This window comes from Triticum dicoccoides, chromosome 4A, assembly GCF_002162155.2.
Source record: "Triticum dicoccoides isolate Atlit2015 ecotype Zavitan chromosome 4A, WEW_v2.0, whole genome shotgun sequence".
In the NCBI taxonomy this organism is placed as follows: domain Eukaryota; kingdom Viridiplantae; phylum Streptophyta; class Magnoliopsida; order Poales; family Poaceae; genus Triticum; species Triticum dicoccoides.
In genome coordinates this window covers 718,899,052-718,919,617 of record NC_041386.1, presented here as the reverse complement: position 1 = coordinate 718,919,617, position 20,566 = coordinate 718,899,052, and the positions used below count along the sequence as shown (strand labels likewise).

Below are 20,566 nucleotides of genomic sequence, written 5' to 3'. Positions count from 1 at the left end.
AAGGAACGATCTTGTAGGGGAGCGACACGATCACCGAAGCACATCGGTGGTGATCTTCTTCCTCGCGTCAAGCGTCATCAACTAGGCCACCCAAAAGTAGAAGATCATTGCACTCTTCTCGTGTGAGGTGAAGTACATCATCAGCAAGTCAAGGGATTTGGCTCACTTATCTCCTCGGTGACATGAATGGCAAGGAAACGCAACATGTGAACCTTTATATGTGGACACCACGTCTACAATTGTTCTTAGATAGAACCCCATTCATTATGATCGGAGCAACTATATTGACACACGCTACCACTTCATTCATAAATGCATCGACAGCGGGAAAACTGTTGTCGATCACATCGAACACATGGACAACTTGCTGACATACTCACTAAGCATCTTAGACCAGTCAACATCATCGAGATGAGATTGAAGCTTGGCGTGAAGGAGGTGATGTCAAGCACAACAGGATTAAGGGGTGAGTTGTTGGCTCTGTTCAATTATGTCACTCCATAGTTAGCTTAGTCAGTTGGTCAAGGTCATTGAGATGAGATTGAAGCTTGGCATGAAGGAGGTGCAGTCAAGCGCAACAGGATTAAGGTGCTGAGTTGTTCGCTCTGTTTAATTATGTTAGTCCATAGTTAGCTTAGTCAATTTGTGAGTAGCTAATAAGGTGCCATGGAGTGTGTTCCCTACACGACTTTTCCGCCTTGTCATTTCCTTGCACCATAGTTGTAGGCAAACAAAAATGATAGCTACCTGGGATAACACGAGTTTTGTGGGCGCGCCTTTGAATAATGCAAACCCAACGAGTCCAGTTTATTTTTAGTTGAACCCAGCGACTCCAGTTGTCAGGACGATTTATCAGGCAACTCACATACGACCCTCGTTTTGTCATACTATCGACCTTTTACATGAACTAAGCGACTGAGTGAAATAGGTCGGCCCATAAAATGTTTTTTCCTTTTTTTTAATCTATTGTTTAATTTACCCATTTTTTTGGTTTTCTTTTCTTTATTCATATTTTCCAAAAAAAATCCACAATTTTCAAAATTTCTGAAATTTTTAATAACAAGATTTTCAAAAGATGTTTGTCTTTTTAGCAAAAAATCAGAAAGATAAAATATTTTGCATTTCAAATAATACATATTCCTAGATTATTTTTTGAAAAATTCTAAAAACAATGTTTACAATAGTTATTCAAATTTAAAATATGTTGGATCTTTTACATAAATAAAACTTCTTTTGTTAAAACCAAATGAAAATACAGGGCTCCTCCTCCACCTCCTCCTCCTCCTCCAAGAAAGAAAGTTAGGGTTTGTGCCTCTCGCCGGCGCCGACGCAGGTCCGCCTCGTCTCCGGTGGCCCTAGGGCCATGGAGGCGCGGTGGATCCTGGCAAGGGTCGGCGGGAGGGCTTCATTTTTAGTCGGTTTTTTCAATCTTGTTAGGGTTTGTGTCCTATTTTCAGGAAGACGAGACGGCGGCGGCTCCCTGAAGATGGAATAAAGGTCTCCCCGCCTAGCCCCCATTCCGGCGGTGCGTCTAGCATCGTTGGTGGGCGTGTGGAGGTGTGTCTCTGGCAGATCTATCTTTGGTGGATTTGCTCGGATCTCGTCGTTGTTCGTATACGTTCGTGTGTCTTCGGTTTGGATCCTTCCGATCTACGTTATTTTTCATCGGCGGCGGTTGTTGTTCTGGGGTGCTGGTCCTATGGGGCCTTAGCACGACGACTTCCCGATTGTCTACTACAACAAGTTGTGTCCGGCTCCGGCGATGGAGGGGCGATGACGGCGGCGCGCCTTCGGCTTGCTTCGGTGCTTGTAGTCGTCGCTAGGTGGTCTACGAATCTGGATGTAACTTTTATTTCTGGTATTCGTTGTACTGCCATGATTGAAGATGAATAGATTGGAAGTTTTTCCCAAAAAAAAACAAATGAAAATACGACTGGCAATAAATAAACTAGATAAAGCAAAAAACAAAACTAGAAATATGACCTAAAACACTCCAGTCGCTTCACTATAGTACACGTACTCGGTCCAGTCAACAGAAAGCTCCCGCGCTACCAGGCTCTCAGGAACAGACAACATGTTGGCAATCCAATTTCCCGCATATGGCGATGGATAGCCAAGTAACGTGACCCCCTCTGCTACTACGTATGATAAGCCCAACTCCAGTTTCTGGTTCAGACCAGTTTTCCTTTTCGCGAGGTATTTTCCTCGAATTTCCCTTTTTAATTAATGAATTGTTTTTCAATTTCACGAACGTTAATGAGGCGTTGAAGATTTTCTTTTCATTTTTTCGAACTTTTTGAATTGGTCAACATTTTTTAGTTTCGCGAGAACGTTTTTGAATTCAAGACCGAAAATCAATATCGCAAACATAGTTCAATTCGTGGAAGTTATTTTCATTTCCTGAAGTCTATTTTAATTTCCGAAGTTAAATTATAATTTATGAACATTCTTTTGACGTCATGAACATTTTTTTAACTCACAAACGTTATTAAATTCAAGAACATATTTTTAATTCACGATCATTATTATAAAGTCATGAACAACTTTGTTTTTTTATTTCACAAAGATGCCTTTAATTTGTTAACATTTTTTATTGCCGAACATTGTTTTTGTAATTCTTGAAAGTTGTTTGAATTCGTAGAACCTTTTAGGTTTTACGAACATTTTTTTACAACTATGAATATTGTTTGAAAGCAGAAACAATCTTTGAATTCATAGACATTTTCAAAATTTATGAACATATTTAATTGTTAGATAGTACTGCATTTGAAACCGACCAAATTTATAAAAAAAAGTTGAAAAAATCACACTAATAAAAACAAAGAATCTTGTACCCCTAGCATCGCATTCTTATTGAGTCAGCATTGTAACACTACTGACTTGGGTAGGGTATGTGTCTGCTAGCCCACCAATGCCCTACGCATTGCTTAGGCGGTCCCTTAAGATGTGTCGCTGCTTTGGAGCAACTAACTAAAGGTTATCCTTGGGTTACCCCAGCAGGGGTCATTTTTTGGCATGGAGGGCGCAAGTGGTGTGCCACACTGCCACATGTCGTATGTTGGGTGCTTCCTCTATATTTGGGTTTTGTTATTTTTCCGTACCTGTTTGCGGATAGATGATTTTTCTTGGCTCTTGAGTTTTTTCCTAGTTTTTGTTATGTTTTCAAGGGAATTTTTTGTTTTTTTAAGAAACAGTGTTTTCCTATAAGAGGCGTAACATGTGCTTTTGCAAGAAACACAGTTGTGCTTCCCGAAAAAGCAAAAAGCATAGCGTGTGCTTTTTCCCCGAGATGAAGCACAACCTTACTTTCGCGAGAAGCACAACCTCTACTTCTTCAGTAAAAGAAAAAATCACTACTTGTGCTTCCCAAAAAATAGAAAACTGCAACCGTGCTTTCAAACGCCGAGTTTATTGGTATTCGTTTTATGTTCCATGTTTTTTGGGTTTTTATTTTTTTGGATTTTTTTTGTTTTCCCTTTTTTTTCATGAAAAAAAAGTTGGCCGAAACATATTAATATGGGATCTAACTTCAAAGTTCTCAATGAGAGAAATCCAATAGGAAAAATGGTTCCGTATTTGGACGTATGGTTCAAGAGATAAAACATTTTGAATAAACAAATCTACAAGAAAAGCTCACGGGTTGTGAGAAGTGGCGCACATGAAGTGAGCCACTTGTAAACAGTGGAGAAAGCTGGGGAGTGGCCTTTGCAAAGAGTATCCTTTAACTAGTGATTTTGATGAATCTAGACCTGGGTGCGAGTTCGGCTTGGTCCAAAATAATAGAAGGGCAAGCCGAGCTCCTCTTTCGGCCTAGCCAGTTGATGGTCCTTTCGGCCTTGTGGATTTTGCAGACTAAAAATATCCAACCAGGATGACCTATGCGGGGGTGCTTCTATTCTGGGAGACTTGTATGAGATATCACATTAGGTGAGATCGTGAGATCAATCCAAAATTTCATATTTAGACATTTTGAAAAAAATCTGAAATTATTTAACAACATTCATGTGGGGTATGTCTACAACTTAAAAAGAATCAGCTCAAAACTCGATGTACATTTGGAGATTCAAAAAGACAAATTCACATGTGAATAGTGGCAGCTTTGGGTGAATAATACTTTGACACTATTCATGTTCAACTTTGTATTTTTTGTTTCTATTAATGTAGGTCGAATTAGGAGCTGAAACTTTTTTGAGGTTGAACATGTAGGTTTATTTTTCAAAAAACAATTGATCTCAACTAATGTGCGATCTCACACAAGTCTTCCCTGCCCCCATTTCTTAGAATGGGCTAGAAAATCGCTCACCCCGAAATATGGGCCTGGCCCATTTATCATATATTTCACACAAACCTTTATGTCCGAATTTTTTGGGGAAAAGTTCCTTCCGAGTTTTCTGTTCGCTTTTCATTCCATTTTGAAAAATTTATTAAATTTCCTGAAATATAAAATGTACTAACAATAGAAGACAAACCAAATGCATGCATTTTACATAATTTAAAAAATACTCATGAGTTTTCAAAAAATTGAATTTCAAATAGTATAAAATTAAGAAATCGCCCATGTTAATGAAAAAATAAAAGTCTCGGTACACTAGAAAATCAATACAAAAATAAAAGATGTGAAGAAAAAATGGAAAATGGAAAAGGAAGAAATGTTATAGAAATGAAGAAAAAGAAAGGCCAGAAAAAGAGAACTAAAAAACCGGAAGAAATCATGTACATAAACAAGAGACGTGTTAGATCGAAAGAGCACGGTCTATCTCATTTATTGCACATCCTTTGTGATTTGGGCATCAATTCTACATCGTGAGCATAGAATAGGAAATGAACCCGGCAACCAGAAAGTCCGTGTTTATGATCAAATTTGATCTTCAGGTACCTTCATACCAAAAATAACATCAAGATATGGAAACTTGACAAGGAGGTGAAGGGCATGCTCAGGACATCATCAAAAGTTAGCTTGCAACCAATGACACCAAGGGCTACAAAACCGAACTGATCGGGCTAATGTTAGAGGCATACACACCACACGATCACGGTCATGACCCGCTTATATGAATGGACAACATCATAGATGAGTGCAATACCTTCTTCTTCGCCAGGCATGACACTAGCTTGCACATGCTTACATGGGCCATTTTCTTGCGGAGCACACATCCAATGGCAGCAAAAGCTCAACGAGGAAGTGATGAGAGGGTGTGGCAATGAGATTCCCACGGCAAACATTCTCAACAAACTAGGGACAGCCACGACGATCCCCATTGGACAGAACTTCAGAATGATCGGGGCAAAGGTCGTGATTACTATGATTCTTCAAAGGTTCTCCTTCTCCTTATCCCCAATGTACATCCATGTCTCGATGGACGTCGTCACTCTATTACCCAAGTTTGGTCTTCTCATGATCCTCAAGAACCTAGAGATGTAAAGATAGACGTATGTGTTGGGTGTAACACATTGTTTTGTATTTATTTGACTAGGGTATAGTTTATGTAATCGGTATGTTTACATTAGCTTTGTCAACTCTTGTGTTGGGCTTGGAAAACCCCATAAGTTCAACTTCATCGATGTTTCTATATGATTGGTTTCCAATAACTTCCATGCCAGAATCACTGTCATCAATGGTTCTAGTGATTTTATTCTTCTCAATCAGGTTGTAGCATGTGTTCCTGATGCTCACGTCTTCAAGTTATGGTTTGAAATCATGGATGGGCTGGCTACTCGATGGTGGTCTTTATGCTTCACCATCTACCGTGACAACATTTTGACTTGCCACGTGCCACATGTATTCACCAAGGTAGCATGCTTTATTTTGATAAAAATCAAGGTAGCATGTGCATTTCTCATTCATTGCTTCAGCCGCCACCTTTAGTAGCATGTCTTTATCCCTCATTCAATTTCACTCAGCATGGATATATCAAACGGCTAAGAATGTCAAACTTTATCTGGTTCACGTAAACATGGGTTAAACAAGGCCCTCAATTGTGGCAACTTTCTCTGGTTCACGTAAACATGGGATAAACAAGGCCCTCAATTGTTGTTATAAATAGTACCAATTAAATTAGGAAGGCAACTGGCTGTTGCATGTTGGGTTGCATGGATACTCGCAATCGATCTCTTTTACTCTTTGGCCTCTGCTGAAGTGCCAATCTCCAACAGCTTGTGCGATCGTCTGATCGGCAGAATGAAAAGCAGAAGATATCAATCCGAACTATAAACATGTATATGTTGCATCAAAGAAATAACTTCATAAATAATGGTGTATGATGAATATTTTACATCCTAGATATCGAGTTACTTAATTTAAACACACCCATAAAGAAGAGTCTACCTTATTTCCAAGCCTTGGGGAAATTGGTGAATCCCATGAGATTTTAAATGGTGTTTGGCAGTGGGTGAAGCACGAATCAATGAACAATCCCCACTCCTCCTTATCTTGGACGACTTTCAGATCACCTACCATTGTTTTCCTGAATCCTAGATATAGAACGTTGTTCAGAGAAACGAAAGGTAGTATTCCTACCCGATGCTAGAGAGAAAAGATGCACCAACCATGAAGGACTTCGATTTGTGTGGAATCACAGTCTCGGATGTTAGCCTTGCAAGTCAACCATGACTTTTCGGGAGAGGATTCATCTGGTACTAGTACATTTTGTATCTACGGATCATCAAGGAGCATGTATAAATATATAGCTAATTAGAACTTTTAGTCTAGACGGATGCATGCTTACAAGATGAATATAAGGATCAATTGACACTTAATTACCTGCCAAGAGTCATATCCAGAGTTGAGAATAAAAGTGGGGGTGTTGATGCTCTTAATAAGCTCAGAAGGAAAGAAACACTAGGAACATACATTAAGTACGTCAGCAAATGATTCGTTTCAATTACTATTGAGCAAGATACAACAAAATCTGTGTGTGCAAGAAAATCAAAGTAAACGATGGTTCGGGACTTCTAACTGCGTACATCCAGTGGTTCCATCCTAGCGAGGCAGTCCTTGGGCAAAACTTTGCTAACATTCTGAAAGAAATTCATCAGCAAGAAATGACTCAGTGACAAACTTACAATGCATGAATGTGGGCATAAGTAGTAAACTACATATAAAGATAAAAAATAATAAAGGTTTTACATATGACATTACAGCCTTTTTAATATAAAAAATGCAACACAATTAGAAGAGGGCTAAACAAAAGACTAGATCAATCATAGACTAAGAAATGTTTCTTTTTGGTTTAAAGTAGTTGCCTCCCAAGCAGCTCACCTGGAGGTGAACAACCCCATTGTACACGGACCGGAAAAAACTTTCTCCGTCTATATCCTTTCTGTCAGAGAAAAGTAATTAGCACGTAAAAACATGTAAAGTGGAATAGCTAGTGACCAATATTTGTTTAGTTTTAAGTGTAGTCTTACTTGTCAAGAAAAAATCCAGCATCAGAAAAGCATTTAACTGCAACCTTCCGAGGAAAATGTGCACTAAAATCATCACAGTGCAGTAGTGTGGCTAAACCACCAGAAGAACAACCTGCAAGAAGGGCCTGATCCACGATGATATTTCACATGGTCAATTATTGTTCAAGAATCGCAATAGATATGAGATATATGCTTCTTGGTAGCTTAAAACACAACAACGTTGAAATATTAGTAAATTGTTGTTATGTATGACCTGTTTAGCATTAGCAAGTCCTTTCTCCATGAGTTCATCAATGATCGCTTCCCAAATGCGCAACCCTCTGAAGAATAGCCTGTTTCCATCCTAATAACCCCATCCATTAAGAGAATATCATTGTAATTAATAAAATAAGTAAACAATGGAATATCAAACGAGAGCACAAAAAGAAAATATATAGCCCTACTTGATCTTCATACTCAGCATCCCCAGAAAATGACGCCCCATCACAATACCGCACGAAAACTTTATTCCAGTTGTAGAAATCTAATTGATAATCATGTGAGTAATCAAAACTAGTGCAAGGCCGGCCGGCAAACATATTCAAGATAGGTAGGCGGCAACTAAGAAATGGAACTCAGGCCGATTAAACACTTTGATCAACAAAACTATGTCAGAATAACAGAACATTGCAGATTACCAGAATTTTGGCTCTGGTCATTGCTGAAAATTCCAGCATACTGCACCGCTTCCATAAAGTTAGATGAACCAAGCGCCGATTTTGTGTGCTTCGAACAAGCCTCAACGGTGCTGCACCACCCTCCTCCCTGAGAAACACCGGATTTACTCGCTGCAGGTCTGAAATAGATGACATATTTCTACATTCTGCGTGGTGTTTGTTAATTAATTAATAAGCTATTTTTACCATCAATCTTAGTATGGATATGCGACTGGAAATTATGCCCAGTAAAATAAAATGTAAATAATTTTGTATTTACTGGTGGTTAAACATGGATAAATCAATTTCACGCACTCTAGGACGTCATGTATTTACTGGAGTATGAATGATAGTAACCTCTAGATAGACCAGCCAGTTGTGAGATCCGGAGCCGAAGCCTGCCTCCAATTGGTAAGCCGGCGGGCTTCCATCCAAGCACACTGAAATGTATATATGGGATCACCGTTCACAGCGCCAGTATACAAACTTAAGCAGCCCTACTACGTACATGTGAATGATTTTGTTCTGCTACATATAACATGATTTTGCATAAGAAATCGTTGAAATCTAGATAGGTGTACCAAAGCAAATTAAACTTTAGAAGAAGCTAACTGATTCAAATTGACGGCCATACTGGCTCTGATGTGAGTACATAATACTATGCTTACCTGCGCCCTTCTCTGCTGCTCCGGCGAGGAAGGTTAGCTCCGGCGGCCGTCTCACAGTCGTCGGCGGTGAGGACCAAACAAGAGGGCACATCATCACGGAGGCCAGGAGAAGGAGAATAGGCACCAAGCAACCCGGTCGACGCTGCAGGAGCTGCTCGGACGCCATGGCCTTCCCGGTCGCCGGTGTGGTCAATCAGAGACTACTGGCTCGATCTGCAATCTAATCCTTGCTATGCTGAACATACAAACAAACGACGCAGCAATTTCTATTAGTCTATGACCTACCGGCCAGTGGCTGGCGTGCATGTTACAGTAACATGCATATGGCCTCGATCGTCGATGGCATCCCATGACAACGTACATATTCCCATGAGATTTCAAGGAATCTCTCGCACAATGTGTAACCAACCACTTTTTAAAAAAAATGATCCCATGAACCAGCTGACTTCTCTTTATAAAACAAACGAATCTGGGCAATACTCACATATTAATCCTAATTAATTATATAATATTTTTGAAGAATAAGAATGCAATAATTTTTGTACTAGTATCGTACACATGCCTTAATCCTAGTTAATGCAATAATTTGTTTTCGATGATTAACCAATGCAATAATTGTGTGATTGCTTCGCTCATACGCAAGGATACCCAGCCGCTAGGGTTTCTCGTACCTCCCGCCGGCAGTCTACCTCGTTTCCTGTGGCCTTAGGACCATGTAGACGTGGTGGATCTTGACCCTTGCCGGTGGGAGGGCTCCGTTTTGGGATGTTTTTTGAGTTTTGTTAGGGTCTGTGTCCCGCTCAAAGTGGTGAAGCGGCTGTGGTTTTTTAAAATGGAATAAGGTTCTCTCCGCCTATCCCTTGTCCCGGTGGTGCTTCTAGCATCGTCTGTGGAGGTTTGTCTCCGATGCATTTCACATGATTCGGTCGGTATTTGTCTACGGTGGATCCATGTGGATCTGGTATCTGTTCATCTGTCTTCGTGTGTGTACAGGTTGGATCATTCTGATTTACGCTTCTCTTCAATGGTGGTGGCTCCTAATCTGCTGCGTTGGCCCTGTCGGGTCTTAGCACGACGACTTCCCAACTGTCTATTATAACAAGGTTTTTCCGGCTGCGATGAGGGGGCAGGGGGTGAGGGGATGACGGGAACCCGCCTTCGGCCTGCTCCAGTACTTGTAGTCGTCGTAAGGTGCTCTACTGACCTAGATATAATTTCTATTTCTAATGCTTTGTACTCTGCCTTGACAGTAGATAAATAGATCAGAAGTTTTTTCCCATAAAGAATAACAATTGTGTATTGAATAGCAACACATGAGCGACGTGTGTAATCCCACGAGGAAAAACTACCAATTTTTTTAAAGTAGTGTATCATTAAGAAAGATAGTTTCATTTTAATCCTTGCAGGTCAAATTTAAATATATATTTATTTTACTAGTTTTACCAAAATGCTTGTAGGTAAGTAAAAAAGTTGAAAGTATTTTAAGAAAAGGTTTGTCATGCATCAAGATTTTTTAATCATGTTTAAAAAAAGCATCACATATTTCAAATATTTTACCAAGTTTTTAAAAAGTTTATTGTGTTCAAAATATGTTCATCGTGTTATATAATAAATCACCGGGTATTAAAAATGTTCATAGTGTATTTTAAAAAACACTGGATATTAAAACAATGTTCACTACGTATTTAAAAATCCATGATGAACATGTCCAAAGAAATGATGTACATTTTTTAAATACTCGACGAACAGTTTCTAAATACACAATGAACAGTATCTAGGTACATGATTAACATCCTTTAAGAAACAATGAATATTCTATAATACTGATGAACAATTTCCTGATATGTCCAATTTTTTAACAATTATATTAATTAGTTTAAATAACTGATTAATATTTTTTGAAATACTGGACAATCCTTTCTAGAGTACACAACAACAAAATTTATAAACGGTGATCATTTTTTATATACGCGCCTAACAATTTTCAAAAAGGTGACATAAATCCTTTTAACATACATGATGAGCACTATTAAGTTCCCAGTACCCTCGGAATTTTTTTAAAGCTTTTTATGCATGATGAACAAAGAAAAAGAATCGGAACACAAATCTTAGAAGAAAGAACAAAAAATAAACGAAATGTATGCCGGGAACCAGAAAAGGGAAAATAAAAGAACAGAAATGAAAGCGAAGGAGACAGAATCAAAAAGAAAAAAAGAAAGGAAAAATAAAACCGACCAGGTAGCAGCTTAAAAAGTATGTAAAAACGACAAATAAAAATCGATGTGAATCGCACTTCGCCTGGCTGCTTCTGAGTCGGCCATCTAGTGTCGCCCTTAGGCGAGCTGACAATAAGTTTCACAGCAAGCGAGATATATAGCATCATCTGTCCCACCTGCTGCGACAAAGAGTGTGAGTGGCTCGCGACAGGTTAGCCTCTGATGAACCAGCCCAGTAGGGACCTGTCGCTTGGTTTGTTCATGTTCGACGCGTTTTTGTCGCAATTTTATGAAAATATGGCATCAATACGCACATACAGGTGTTGACAAAGATGTTGATTTTCTTTGAAAAATACCGTATCGAGCCGGTGGAGAGCATGATTTATGCCTGCCGGTACGTTGATCTAATCAACTTGATTAGATAACTATGCATGCAATGAGCCATGCATGGCTCACGTGCGCTATGAAGAATGAAGAACATTATGTGTGTATCCATATGGTACGTGCTAGTATATACGCATATAGCTAGTTAAATGGTCAATGGCCAAGTTGTACAGCAAGCAAATGACCGTGCATGCCCGATCGATCAGGTTGTGGTGCACAGCATGCTTAGCACATACATATATACGCGTCACAACTTAACGACCGGCCGGATAAGCATCAGGAAGCAGATAACTATGACCCTCACAAGATCGTACATATCTGCTCCTTGAAAATCGGGAGCTCGTTAGCTCGCCTGCGCCTTACCCTCTACCTATAAATACTAGAGCAGATTGATCAGCTGAGGGGGGCGAGACGCGCCCACAGCGGCCGCGTCGAGGAGATGGACGGAGGGAACCTGCGGAAGAGGCCCTAACACTTCACACGCACGTACGCGAGGCCCTGGGCGTAGGGCGGCAACCCATGGACATGCGCCGTGCAACCGGCCGCGGATGACGCGTCGACCGGCATAGCGCCCGGGCCGAGGAGGAGGCTGCGGCATGGCATACGCGCCGGCCGCCGACGAACAGGAAGCCTCGATGCTATCTTCATGGTGTTGATGAGACTCTCGGGGGCAGCACCAAGTGCGCCCAGGAAAAGGAAGGCGAGAGGCAGCAACCAAGCGGAGTCGGGTCTGCCGCACACGGTGTGCCGGCGTTCGTGATGACAGTGGACGTCCGCCGGCGAGCCCGACGGAATCTTCATTCATATGAGCTGCCGCCGCTGCATCAACAATCAACACAAGCATCCTTCTTTGCTAATGGCGTGCCTATATAATTAATCTTCTCACTGTTTTCTTCCCTCATTTCATCTCTCTCTTCAGCCCAAGGCAACAACGTCAACGAGTTGGACGGAGGAGGCCGAGGAGTGGGCGCGCCCGCGGCGGCGGCACACTTGCCCTGTAACATGCACGTGGTCTGGCGATGTCCGGTGGCAGTAGCGCATGCGCCAAGAGGACGCACGACAGCGAGCAGAATGCACCAGCGGCTAAGGTGGCATGCACTAGTGTGAAGCCTACGCGGAACGCCTGGTGGTGACGAGCATGCTATCGATGACACAAAGTGGAGCTTCATCCAGGTCAACATAATTTTTCTACATCCATTTATCTCTTATGTACCCAGGTCAGGATATTTCATGAGTGTCCGAGAGCAGCACCTCCAAGACACGGAGCAGAGAGGCGAGGGAGCGCCTGCGGCAGCGCGCACGGCGTGTACACCCGGGACGTCCAAGTAACCCGAAGCTGTTCCCCGGAGATGCGTGCGCTCTCGGCGGCAGCCGACATCACCTTCATACACGCGCCCTCATGGCGGCAGCAGCTCGCCGGCGGCCCGAGGCAACGCCAGTCGCGTCCGCAAGACCAGGAAGCTGCGCCGCCGGCAAGCAGCAAGGCACTAACTTTACCTCAGAGGCGACATCGAAGGGACGGCCGACGTGTGGCCTGGCTCCATCACCACCGCCACGACAACGTCGGATGCCGGCCTCAAGCCCGGCGCTATCTCCACCATGCCGGCGTGCGTCCCGGCTCCATCATCATTGCCACGACAACATTGGAGCTGCCGGCCTCAAGCCCGGCGCTATCTTCACCATGCCGGCGTGCGTCCCGGCTCCGTCACCATCGCCACGACAACATCGGAGCTGCCGGCCTCAAGCCCGATGCTATCTCCAACACGCCGGTGTGCGGCCCGGCTCCATCGCCACCGCCACGACGATACTGGAGCTGTCGGCCTGAAGCCCGGCGTTATCTCCATCACCACCGCCACGACGATACTGGAGCTGTCGGCCTGAAGCCCGGCGTTATCTCCATCACCACCGCCACGATGATGTCAGAGCTACCGGCGTGCAGCCCGGCGCCATCTACGCCACCACGATGACATTGAAGCTACCGACCTACCGTCCGCCCCATCTGTACCCTGCCGACATCAACCCACACTAAGGTTGAGAGAGGCGACACATCACATAGAAGCAGCGACACATCAGCAACCAGGCGCGTCCCATGAAGACCGCATGCAGATGACGCGCCAAGGCTAAGTATATTGGCACCGATGATGGGCTTGTGCGCGCAGACGTACTAGACCTGGAAGAGCACATGGATCTTCCAAGAGGACCTGTGTAGCCACGCACCAGAAAAAAGGAGGCCAACATCTAAGGCCACGACATCATCTACCACGACAAGGGAAGATCAAACTCAGGGCATCCATATTCTTCAGTGCCAGGCCTACACGTACCATCTTCTCTTTATCTCATTCTCTTTTCCTTTCCCTCTCGTTCCAGCGCATCCAGAGTTGAGCGGACGATAGGACTCACCACGGAGGCCATGGCTGGATGATCAGAGCTCGCCCATGCGCCATTGAAAAGGACGGAGGAGGAGTTACCCATCGTCAGCCCATCTTCATCAACCCCGCCAGGGCCGTCATCACCAATCCCGGGCTCGACAAAGAAGGCTTCTACATCAACCTGACTTCGCCATTCTTCATCAACTTCTCTCGAGGAGAGGGCACCGACTGCCTCGACATGCCACCCGGCTACATCGACATGGTGTCGCCAACTTCATCAGCTCTACATTTGACGAGTATGTCGTCTACATCAGCACCACCGGTCATCCATATGTCATGGCCATCTTCTTCGACTTTGCGTCTAAGCGACGACGTCGTCTACACCAACATATTGTCATTCTTCTATACCAAGTGGAGGCCATCCCTGTAACTGCGACGGTATGAGGTCTACATCGATGAGCTCGCATCATCGTCATCTTCAGGTAATGCCGCCATGCGGCGACCCTCGAGTCTACTCCAAGTTCTACATCAACACACTCCCCAAACCCCGTCCAAGCTCCGACGAGGCGAAGCCACTTCACCGACATGTCTTCTTCCGATGAAGCTACCCATATCTTGCTGGGCACCGACAAGGCGAAGGCAAGACACACCATGTCCGACACCGACGAGGCGGACATCACCAGGTCGGGCACCGACGAGGCGAAGGCCGCCCATCTATCTGAGCTGACGAAGCCAGACATCTTCATCATCGGACATCGACAAGCCGGAGGGATACCGCTAAGCATCGCCAGAGCGACGGACGTACCGCTCCATCCTTCTTTTCCACCACATCATCTCCATCGTCTACACCGAGCACTTGGAGAAGACGAGACTTGAAGACGACGACCATTGCAGCAGCTTAATCGGAGATGGTCCGCGGCTTCAGTTCGCGGACGTAATTAAGCGGGAGCTTCCCGAGGCCCCGTGAACCAGAACTTCACAATCGCCCAAGTCGTATCGGCCGCGCTAGCAGGCCACGGAGCGCTTATGTAAAGGGATCATGTAATTTGTTTCTCCGATGAGAGATTAATAAAATACAAGTTTCCCTAATTTTATTTGTGTACTTAGTACACTGGCACGCCCGCATGTTTATTTCTCCTAGCGCGTAGAGAGATAATAACACGACAACCATCGTTGTTTTTATTATTTTTCGTGTCAGACAAAATGGCACGCCCGGTGGGACCTGGTTCTCCTCCCATCTTTGCTGCACAACAATGGTCGTCGATTTCATCTTTTGGGTCTTCTCCAACTTACAAGATGGTGTGGATATTTCTCAGCTCGGTTTATTCTTGTCATGCATCTATCTTTTATGGCGGCTTCAGTTAACCCTTTTGCGATCCAACTCGGATTACTATTCTATGGAGGTCCGCGGGTGCAATTTCATTATGCCCTAATCACCGGTTTCCTCAATATTGCGCGGCCACGTCAAGAAGGCGCCACAATTCACTTCAAGTACCCAAGACGTTGCATTTATCTTGGAGGCGTTCTCAGTGGATGAACAAATGTGCCATGTATGACCATGAGCTTTGGCAACCTCGACCTCACGCCCAATATGCTGGTGGCATTTCTTGAGGTGGCCACAACACGCGAAGGCGCTTCGTTAATCTTGACTATAAATTCCAGTCGGCGAAGCCTATATAAAATGAAATGGTCTTTTATCTGTAAAGAAATCATCCTGAACACACGCTCAATAGTAGCCAACCTGATGGGCCCATCTCCTCCACCCAACTAGTGCCTTGACGTGATGACGAAAAGTTGAGCGAACATCTTCATCGGGCGCAGGTTCAACTTGAAGAGCTATGGCAAATATAGCCTTCTCATATTGCATTTCCTTTCAATTTACACCACACCCGTCACATTTCTTTCACATGTTTGCATGATTGGAGGCAATTTCGAGCATAAATACTGGCTTTCCTCACAATTCCACGCTAGTGCTTCAGAAAGGCTACCTGAGGGCTTGTTGACGGGCGGCACATTGTGCCATGTTGAAAGTGAAGCGGCTCCCACACCCATAATGCACCACACGTGCCAAGTGTATGCTTCTGGAGGCAGTAAAGAAGACTACTTGGGCACTTCTATTATCAGATCCCACGCCCATCATGTTTCCCGGCATGTCTCATGTTCGCAGAGGCTCACGTCCCAGGGAAGACTATAGGAAAAGATCATGAAAAGGCTACCTGACCCAACACAAGTTGGACTTGGTGTGTAGCCACATGGCAACCCTGGGGTGTACCACCAATAAGCCCCAGATAAAGTGTCGGAGGGTTTTCTTAGTACATAGAGGTGAATAGTTGTCTTCCAAGTTCTCAAGGTGGGCCCCCAAGCAAGTGTAGAAAGTGTTCCCCCAAGAAGTTCAACCAAATATCCAAAAAAAAGTACTCATGAAGTCTAGGGCCATGCAGTCGGCCCGTGCAAGTAATCCTCACAAAAGAGCAAATCTCCTGAAATTCCAAGAAGCAATCCTCAGAAGAGGAAAATTCTGCAAATGCCAAGAAGCAAGTCCAGTGAACCGAAGCTGTAGGGGGACCACTGGAAAGAAGGCGGAAGATAGCCATTCACGGCCCACTTGTCTTGCGCTAGACGCAAGACGGTAGCAGGTCCTGCATTGATTTAATGAACACGAGAGGGAAACAATTGACGACGGGCAGATTCTATGGGCTCGGCTTTACATTTATGTGGGCTTGGTACGGGCCTTGTTGACTAAGGTAACAGAACTCGTGAATCCTGATACGCTTCCAAGTGGTTATCTTCCCCTCAAACAAAAACATCCAAGTGGTTAACATTGCTAAAAAAAATCGAAGTGGTTCTCTGGCAAACAGAATTCCCTAGTTAACGCATTGTGCGCCAAATAGAACCCCAACACACAGTAGGTATCGAGCAAGCAACCGAACGGTCCGGCCCATTTGGCTTACAGTGATCAGCGATTTGGGGATCAATTTTTGAAAAGGTTCAGGTTCAACTTTTTACTGGTTTTTTATTTTCATTTTTTGGTTGTGTCTTTTAACAGTTTTCTGTGTGTGTGTTTTTCAAACTTCTTTTTAAAAAGGTAGACTTCACTTTTTTTCCTTTTAGAAAACCTTTATGTTTTCAAAATAATTGGAACTTCAAAAAACGTTCCCTTTTCAAAAATTGTTCGCAGATCAAAAAATTATCCTATATTCAGGATATGTTCGAAATTTCGAAAAAAATAAATCATATTTTAAAATTTTATTCTGGAACTTTACAAATGTTCCCATTTTTGAAAAGCATAGATTCAACAAATGTTCGTACAAAACAAAGGTTTGGGAAATTTGCGTTCTTGTTTTGTTTTTCTGAATCTAAAAAATGTTCCCGTTTCCAAAAAAAATCATAGATTCAACAAATGTTCGTACAAAAACAATGATTTGAAAAATTTGCGTTCTCGTTTTTTTTCTGAATCTCCAAAATGTCTTGTTTCCAAAAAAACATCATATTTCCATCAAATGTTCATGTTTTGGAAAAATTCTCCAAATTCTTTAAAAATTTCAAAAGATTCAAAAAAATGTTCCCATTGTTGAAAAATATTCGCTTTCGTAAAAATCAGTTCATATTTTCAAAAGTGCTCCGAATTGTTTTTTTAAACACGGCTGCTACGGTGATAATGTCATCCGTGCCGCTCTCTACAGTGATTTTTTTTGGGTAGCTCTGTGCATCCGGGCGACGTTTTGACCCACAGAGCATAACATAGGTACTCCCCTTGCAAGCCAGATACATGTGTTTAGCTGCAAATGGAGGCTACACATTCTATCCAAGCTGACACGTCCAAACTTTTTTTTTTATCGTTGTAGAAAATGGTGAGCCTAATGGGAACTTCGACACCTTTGAAGGTTTCCCATCTCATCTGCAGTAATCCAGAAGGTGTGTATCAGTGTACCGTTGTTGCTTCCTATCATAACAAGGAAAAGGAGACAGAAAAATATAAGAATTAAAAGGTCACGATATGCACCTCGACTACAGGTTTGTTTTACCGCATCAGCGATGATCTTATCTCTGTTATATGGGTTAATTGCACTACGCTACCATATTTGCGTCTAGGTTTGTAGAAAACCACCAAATCGCTAATTCGTTGCAAAAATCAGCATTTTCACTAAACCTCTTGCAGAAAGTACTGATCATCCACTTTGGCTCGTTTAAATGTGTTTATGACAGATGGGACCAGATCGTCAGAGCTGACTTGGCAAAAAAATTGACACACACACCCCTCGAATCTACAAACGCAATCAGCTCCTCCCGATGTTGGCCTTGTCCACCCGCTCAGATCCGTCGTTGTTGAGCTCGGTTGCGACGGGATCCATCGAGGGGAGGTGCTGCAGCCACGGCTCCTTCTCTGGCAAGGATGACGCCATGGTATCCCAGCTTCGGTCGCCGTCGATTTGTGGACCTCTTCCTCTGGCACCGTCCACTCGTCGGCTCTACTCGCAGGAACGGTGTCCCCTAGGGTGGACAGCATCTCGCCTGGCGCGGGTATGGGCAGGGAGGTCTCGTCGCCGGCCGGCGAGGCCCTGGCGCGGTGGCAGGCGGTGATGAAGTCATGTACCTAGGGTAGGGTCATGGACCTGTCCAAGGCACCCTCCCCGAGGACATCTTTTAGAAGAAGCCGTCTTCCAGTCGACCAAGAGGCACTCCACTCGACGGACTAGAGGACGCTCGACGAACCTGAAGACACTCGACCATGAAGACTCACTCGACCGCCAGGAGTTCAAGATCTACTCTCTATCCAAACGGTCTGTAATTAAGTAGTCTTTATGGTCATGATGACACTTTATGTAGGGTGTTACCAGTAACGCCCGGCCCTAATGTACTTTAAACCCTCCGTTACGTGGGCTGGCTGGGGTCTTCTGTTACTTCCTCTGAGAAGGGTCTGAACTCGTAAAACACTTGTGTGCACAACTGCTCCATAGCTAGGATCTTACCTCTCCATACCTGCCCCCTATTCTACTGTCAGACTTAGAACCACGACAGGCGGCATTGTTGGAGAAGGGAGAGAGACAGCGGAGTTGGAGAGGGAGAGGGGGCGGCGGCGGTGCCCGGTGCACCGACGACCTGGTGGCAGCGAGTTGCGGGGAAGCCCGGGCTTAGCGACGGGAGGCTAGATGGTTGCGGGCCTGGAAGAGGCACCGGAGACGGGCGGAGCCGCCGGTCGCCAGGAGCGGAAGAGCATGGAGGTTAGGTCCCATCCACGGTGCCAAGCGGCCATAGCATCCCGACGGACCACAGGCAAAGGGCGCCTTCGTGGCTTCAAGGACGAGCTCCCGGTGGCAGCCTTCCCCGTGCAATCCATCCAGAGATTGTGTTTTTCTTTTTTGATCGAGGGGTGTCTATGTAAAGAGATTGCAGAAGAATCTTTTTTTTTTTGCCCAGTCAGCTCTGACGATATGGTCCCGTCTGTTATAAACACGCTTAAACGAGCCAAAGTGGATGATCAGTGCTTTCTGCAAGAAGGTTTAGTAAAAACATAGTGATTTTTGCAACCTGGATTAGCAACTTGGTGGTTTTATGCAAACCTAACCGTAAATGTGGTAGTTTTGTGCAATTAACTACTGTTATATGGTTTTCACACCATCTTCTACAGTCTACAGAGAGTGAATTGCAGCAAACCATCACATTACAGAAAAGACTCTTCTACGAAATTGTTACAGAAAACACTGATTCACGGCCTAATCTTTTGCAAAACACACTGATCGATCGCTTCGGACATTTAACCACGATTATGACATATAGGTCCCACATTTGATGACGTGGCATAGCGTTTCGCGGTAGACGGTATTAGGCTGCTCTTTTTTTCCAAGAAAACCTCCCTCCCAAAGATAAATCCAGATCGCGACCACCCTGCGCCTCGGCGTCGGACTCCTCGTCGCCGCTCACGCTGCCCTGTGCCTCGACGTTGACCTCCTCATCGACGCATGTGCCGTCCTGCGCCTCGGCGGCAGTCCCCTGGTCGTGAGCGCTGGCCCTCGCGGCCATCAGCCTCCTCGTCGCCGCCGCTACAAACCCTGGGCCATTGTGTCGCCATGGACGGCATCATCCGCGCCATCACCCTCCACCTCTGCCTCGACCTCATGCCTGTGTTTTGATTTTCGGCCGCAAAAAGTGGATTTCGGCCGAATTTCGGCCATCTCGGCCTGAGGCGAAAAGTATATTTAGGCCGAAATTGCTCAAATTTAGGAAATTTTGGTCAAATTTAAATCAAATTGCAGTCAAATTTTGGTCAAATTTCAGCCGAAATTTTTGAAAATGACCGAAATTCGGCCATCTCGGCCTAGGGCGAAAAAAAGCTCAAACCGAAAATCAAAACACAGCCTCATGCTCGTCAGCCGCAAACCGTACAAGCTCACCGCCATCTACAGTGATGGTGGCATAAGTGCAAGCAACAATGGCGGGGTGAAGCACATGCGCAAGCAACGCGCTTACGCGCGCGACACAAGCGCGAGGAGCGGCGGCGGCACACACCGGGGCAAGAAGACTGGTGGCGGCTGGGGGAACCAGAGCATGCTGCGGCACGCCGGTGCAAGCAGCAACGGCGGCACACAAGCAGCAGCGGCGGCCCGGCTGCGTGCAACACGGGTGCAGCCAAGCAGCGACCCTCATAGGTCAGCTCCACAGCTGCCGGGCACCGGTGTGGGCGGCAGCGCACGAGCGCGGGATGGCTAGCGGCAGAGTACAGTCGAGCTTGGCATGGCAAGGGCCTGATTGCATTTTTGTTTTCTGATAGAAGGGTGCCTCTACAAAGATACCAGGGACTATTTGGTAAATTCATATCACACCATGTC

The 20,566-nt window shown here is 44.5% G+C and overlaps 1 protein-coding gene across 1 annotated transcript; it reads right to left on the bottom strand.

Annotated features, from left to right (window-relative positions):
- Positions 1-6,055: 6,055 nt before the first annotated feature.
- Positions 6,056-19,760, bottom strand: LOC119284232 (pectin acetylesterase 5-like). Its single transcript, XM_037563439.1, has 14 exons — positions 19,625-19,760; positions 11,909-11,959; positions 8,771-8,845; positions 8,460-8,542; positions 8,085-8,211; positions 7,851-7,930; positions 7,661-7,750; positions 7,408-7,532; positions 7,259-7,319; positions 6,964-7,017; positions 6,761-6,838; positions 6,547-6,652; positions 6,326-6,471; positions 6,056-6,166 (listed from the first exon to the last, which is right to left on the bottom strand). Exons 1-14 carry the CDS (start codon positions 19,758-19,760, stop codon positions 6,056-6,058), a joined length of 1,323 nt encoding a protein of 440 aa, XP_037419336.1.
- Between the last annotated feature and the right edge of the window lie 806 nt (positions 19,761-20,566).

Bases quoted from the DNA above. Each gene is read 5' to 3' on its own strand.
- LOC119284232 (XM_037563439.1), bottom strand. From the start codon at position 19,760: ATGGCCGCGAGGGCCAGCGCTCACGACCAGGGGACTGCCGCCGAGGCG. The intron at 11,960-19,624 runs GTGGTCGCGATC...GCCATGCCGCAG, and splicing joins GTCCGACGCCGAGGCGCAGG to CCTCCTCCTCGGCCCGGGCG. The intron at 6,167-6,325 runs GTAGACTCTTCT...TCTGCCGATCAG, and splicing joins CCCCAAGGCTTGGAAATAAG to ACGATCGCACAAGCTGTTGG.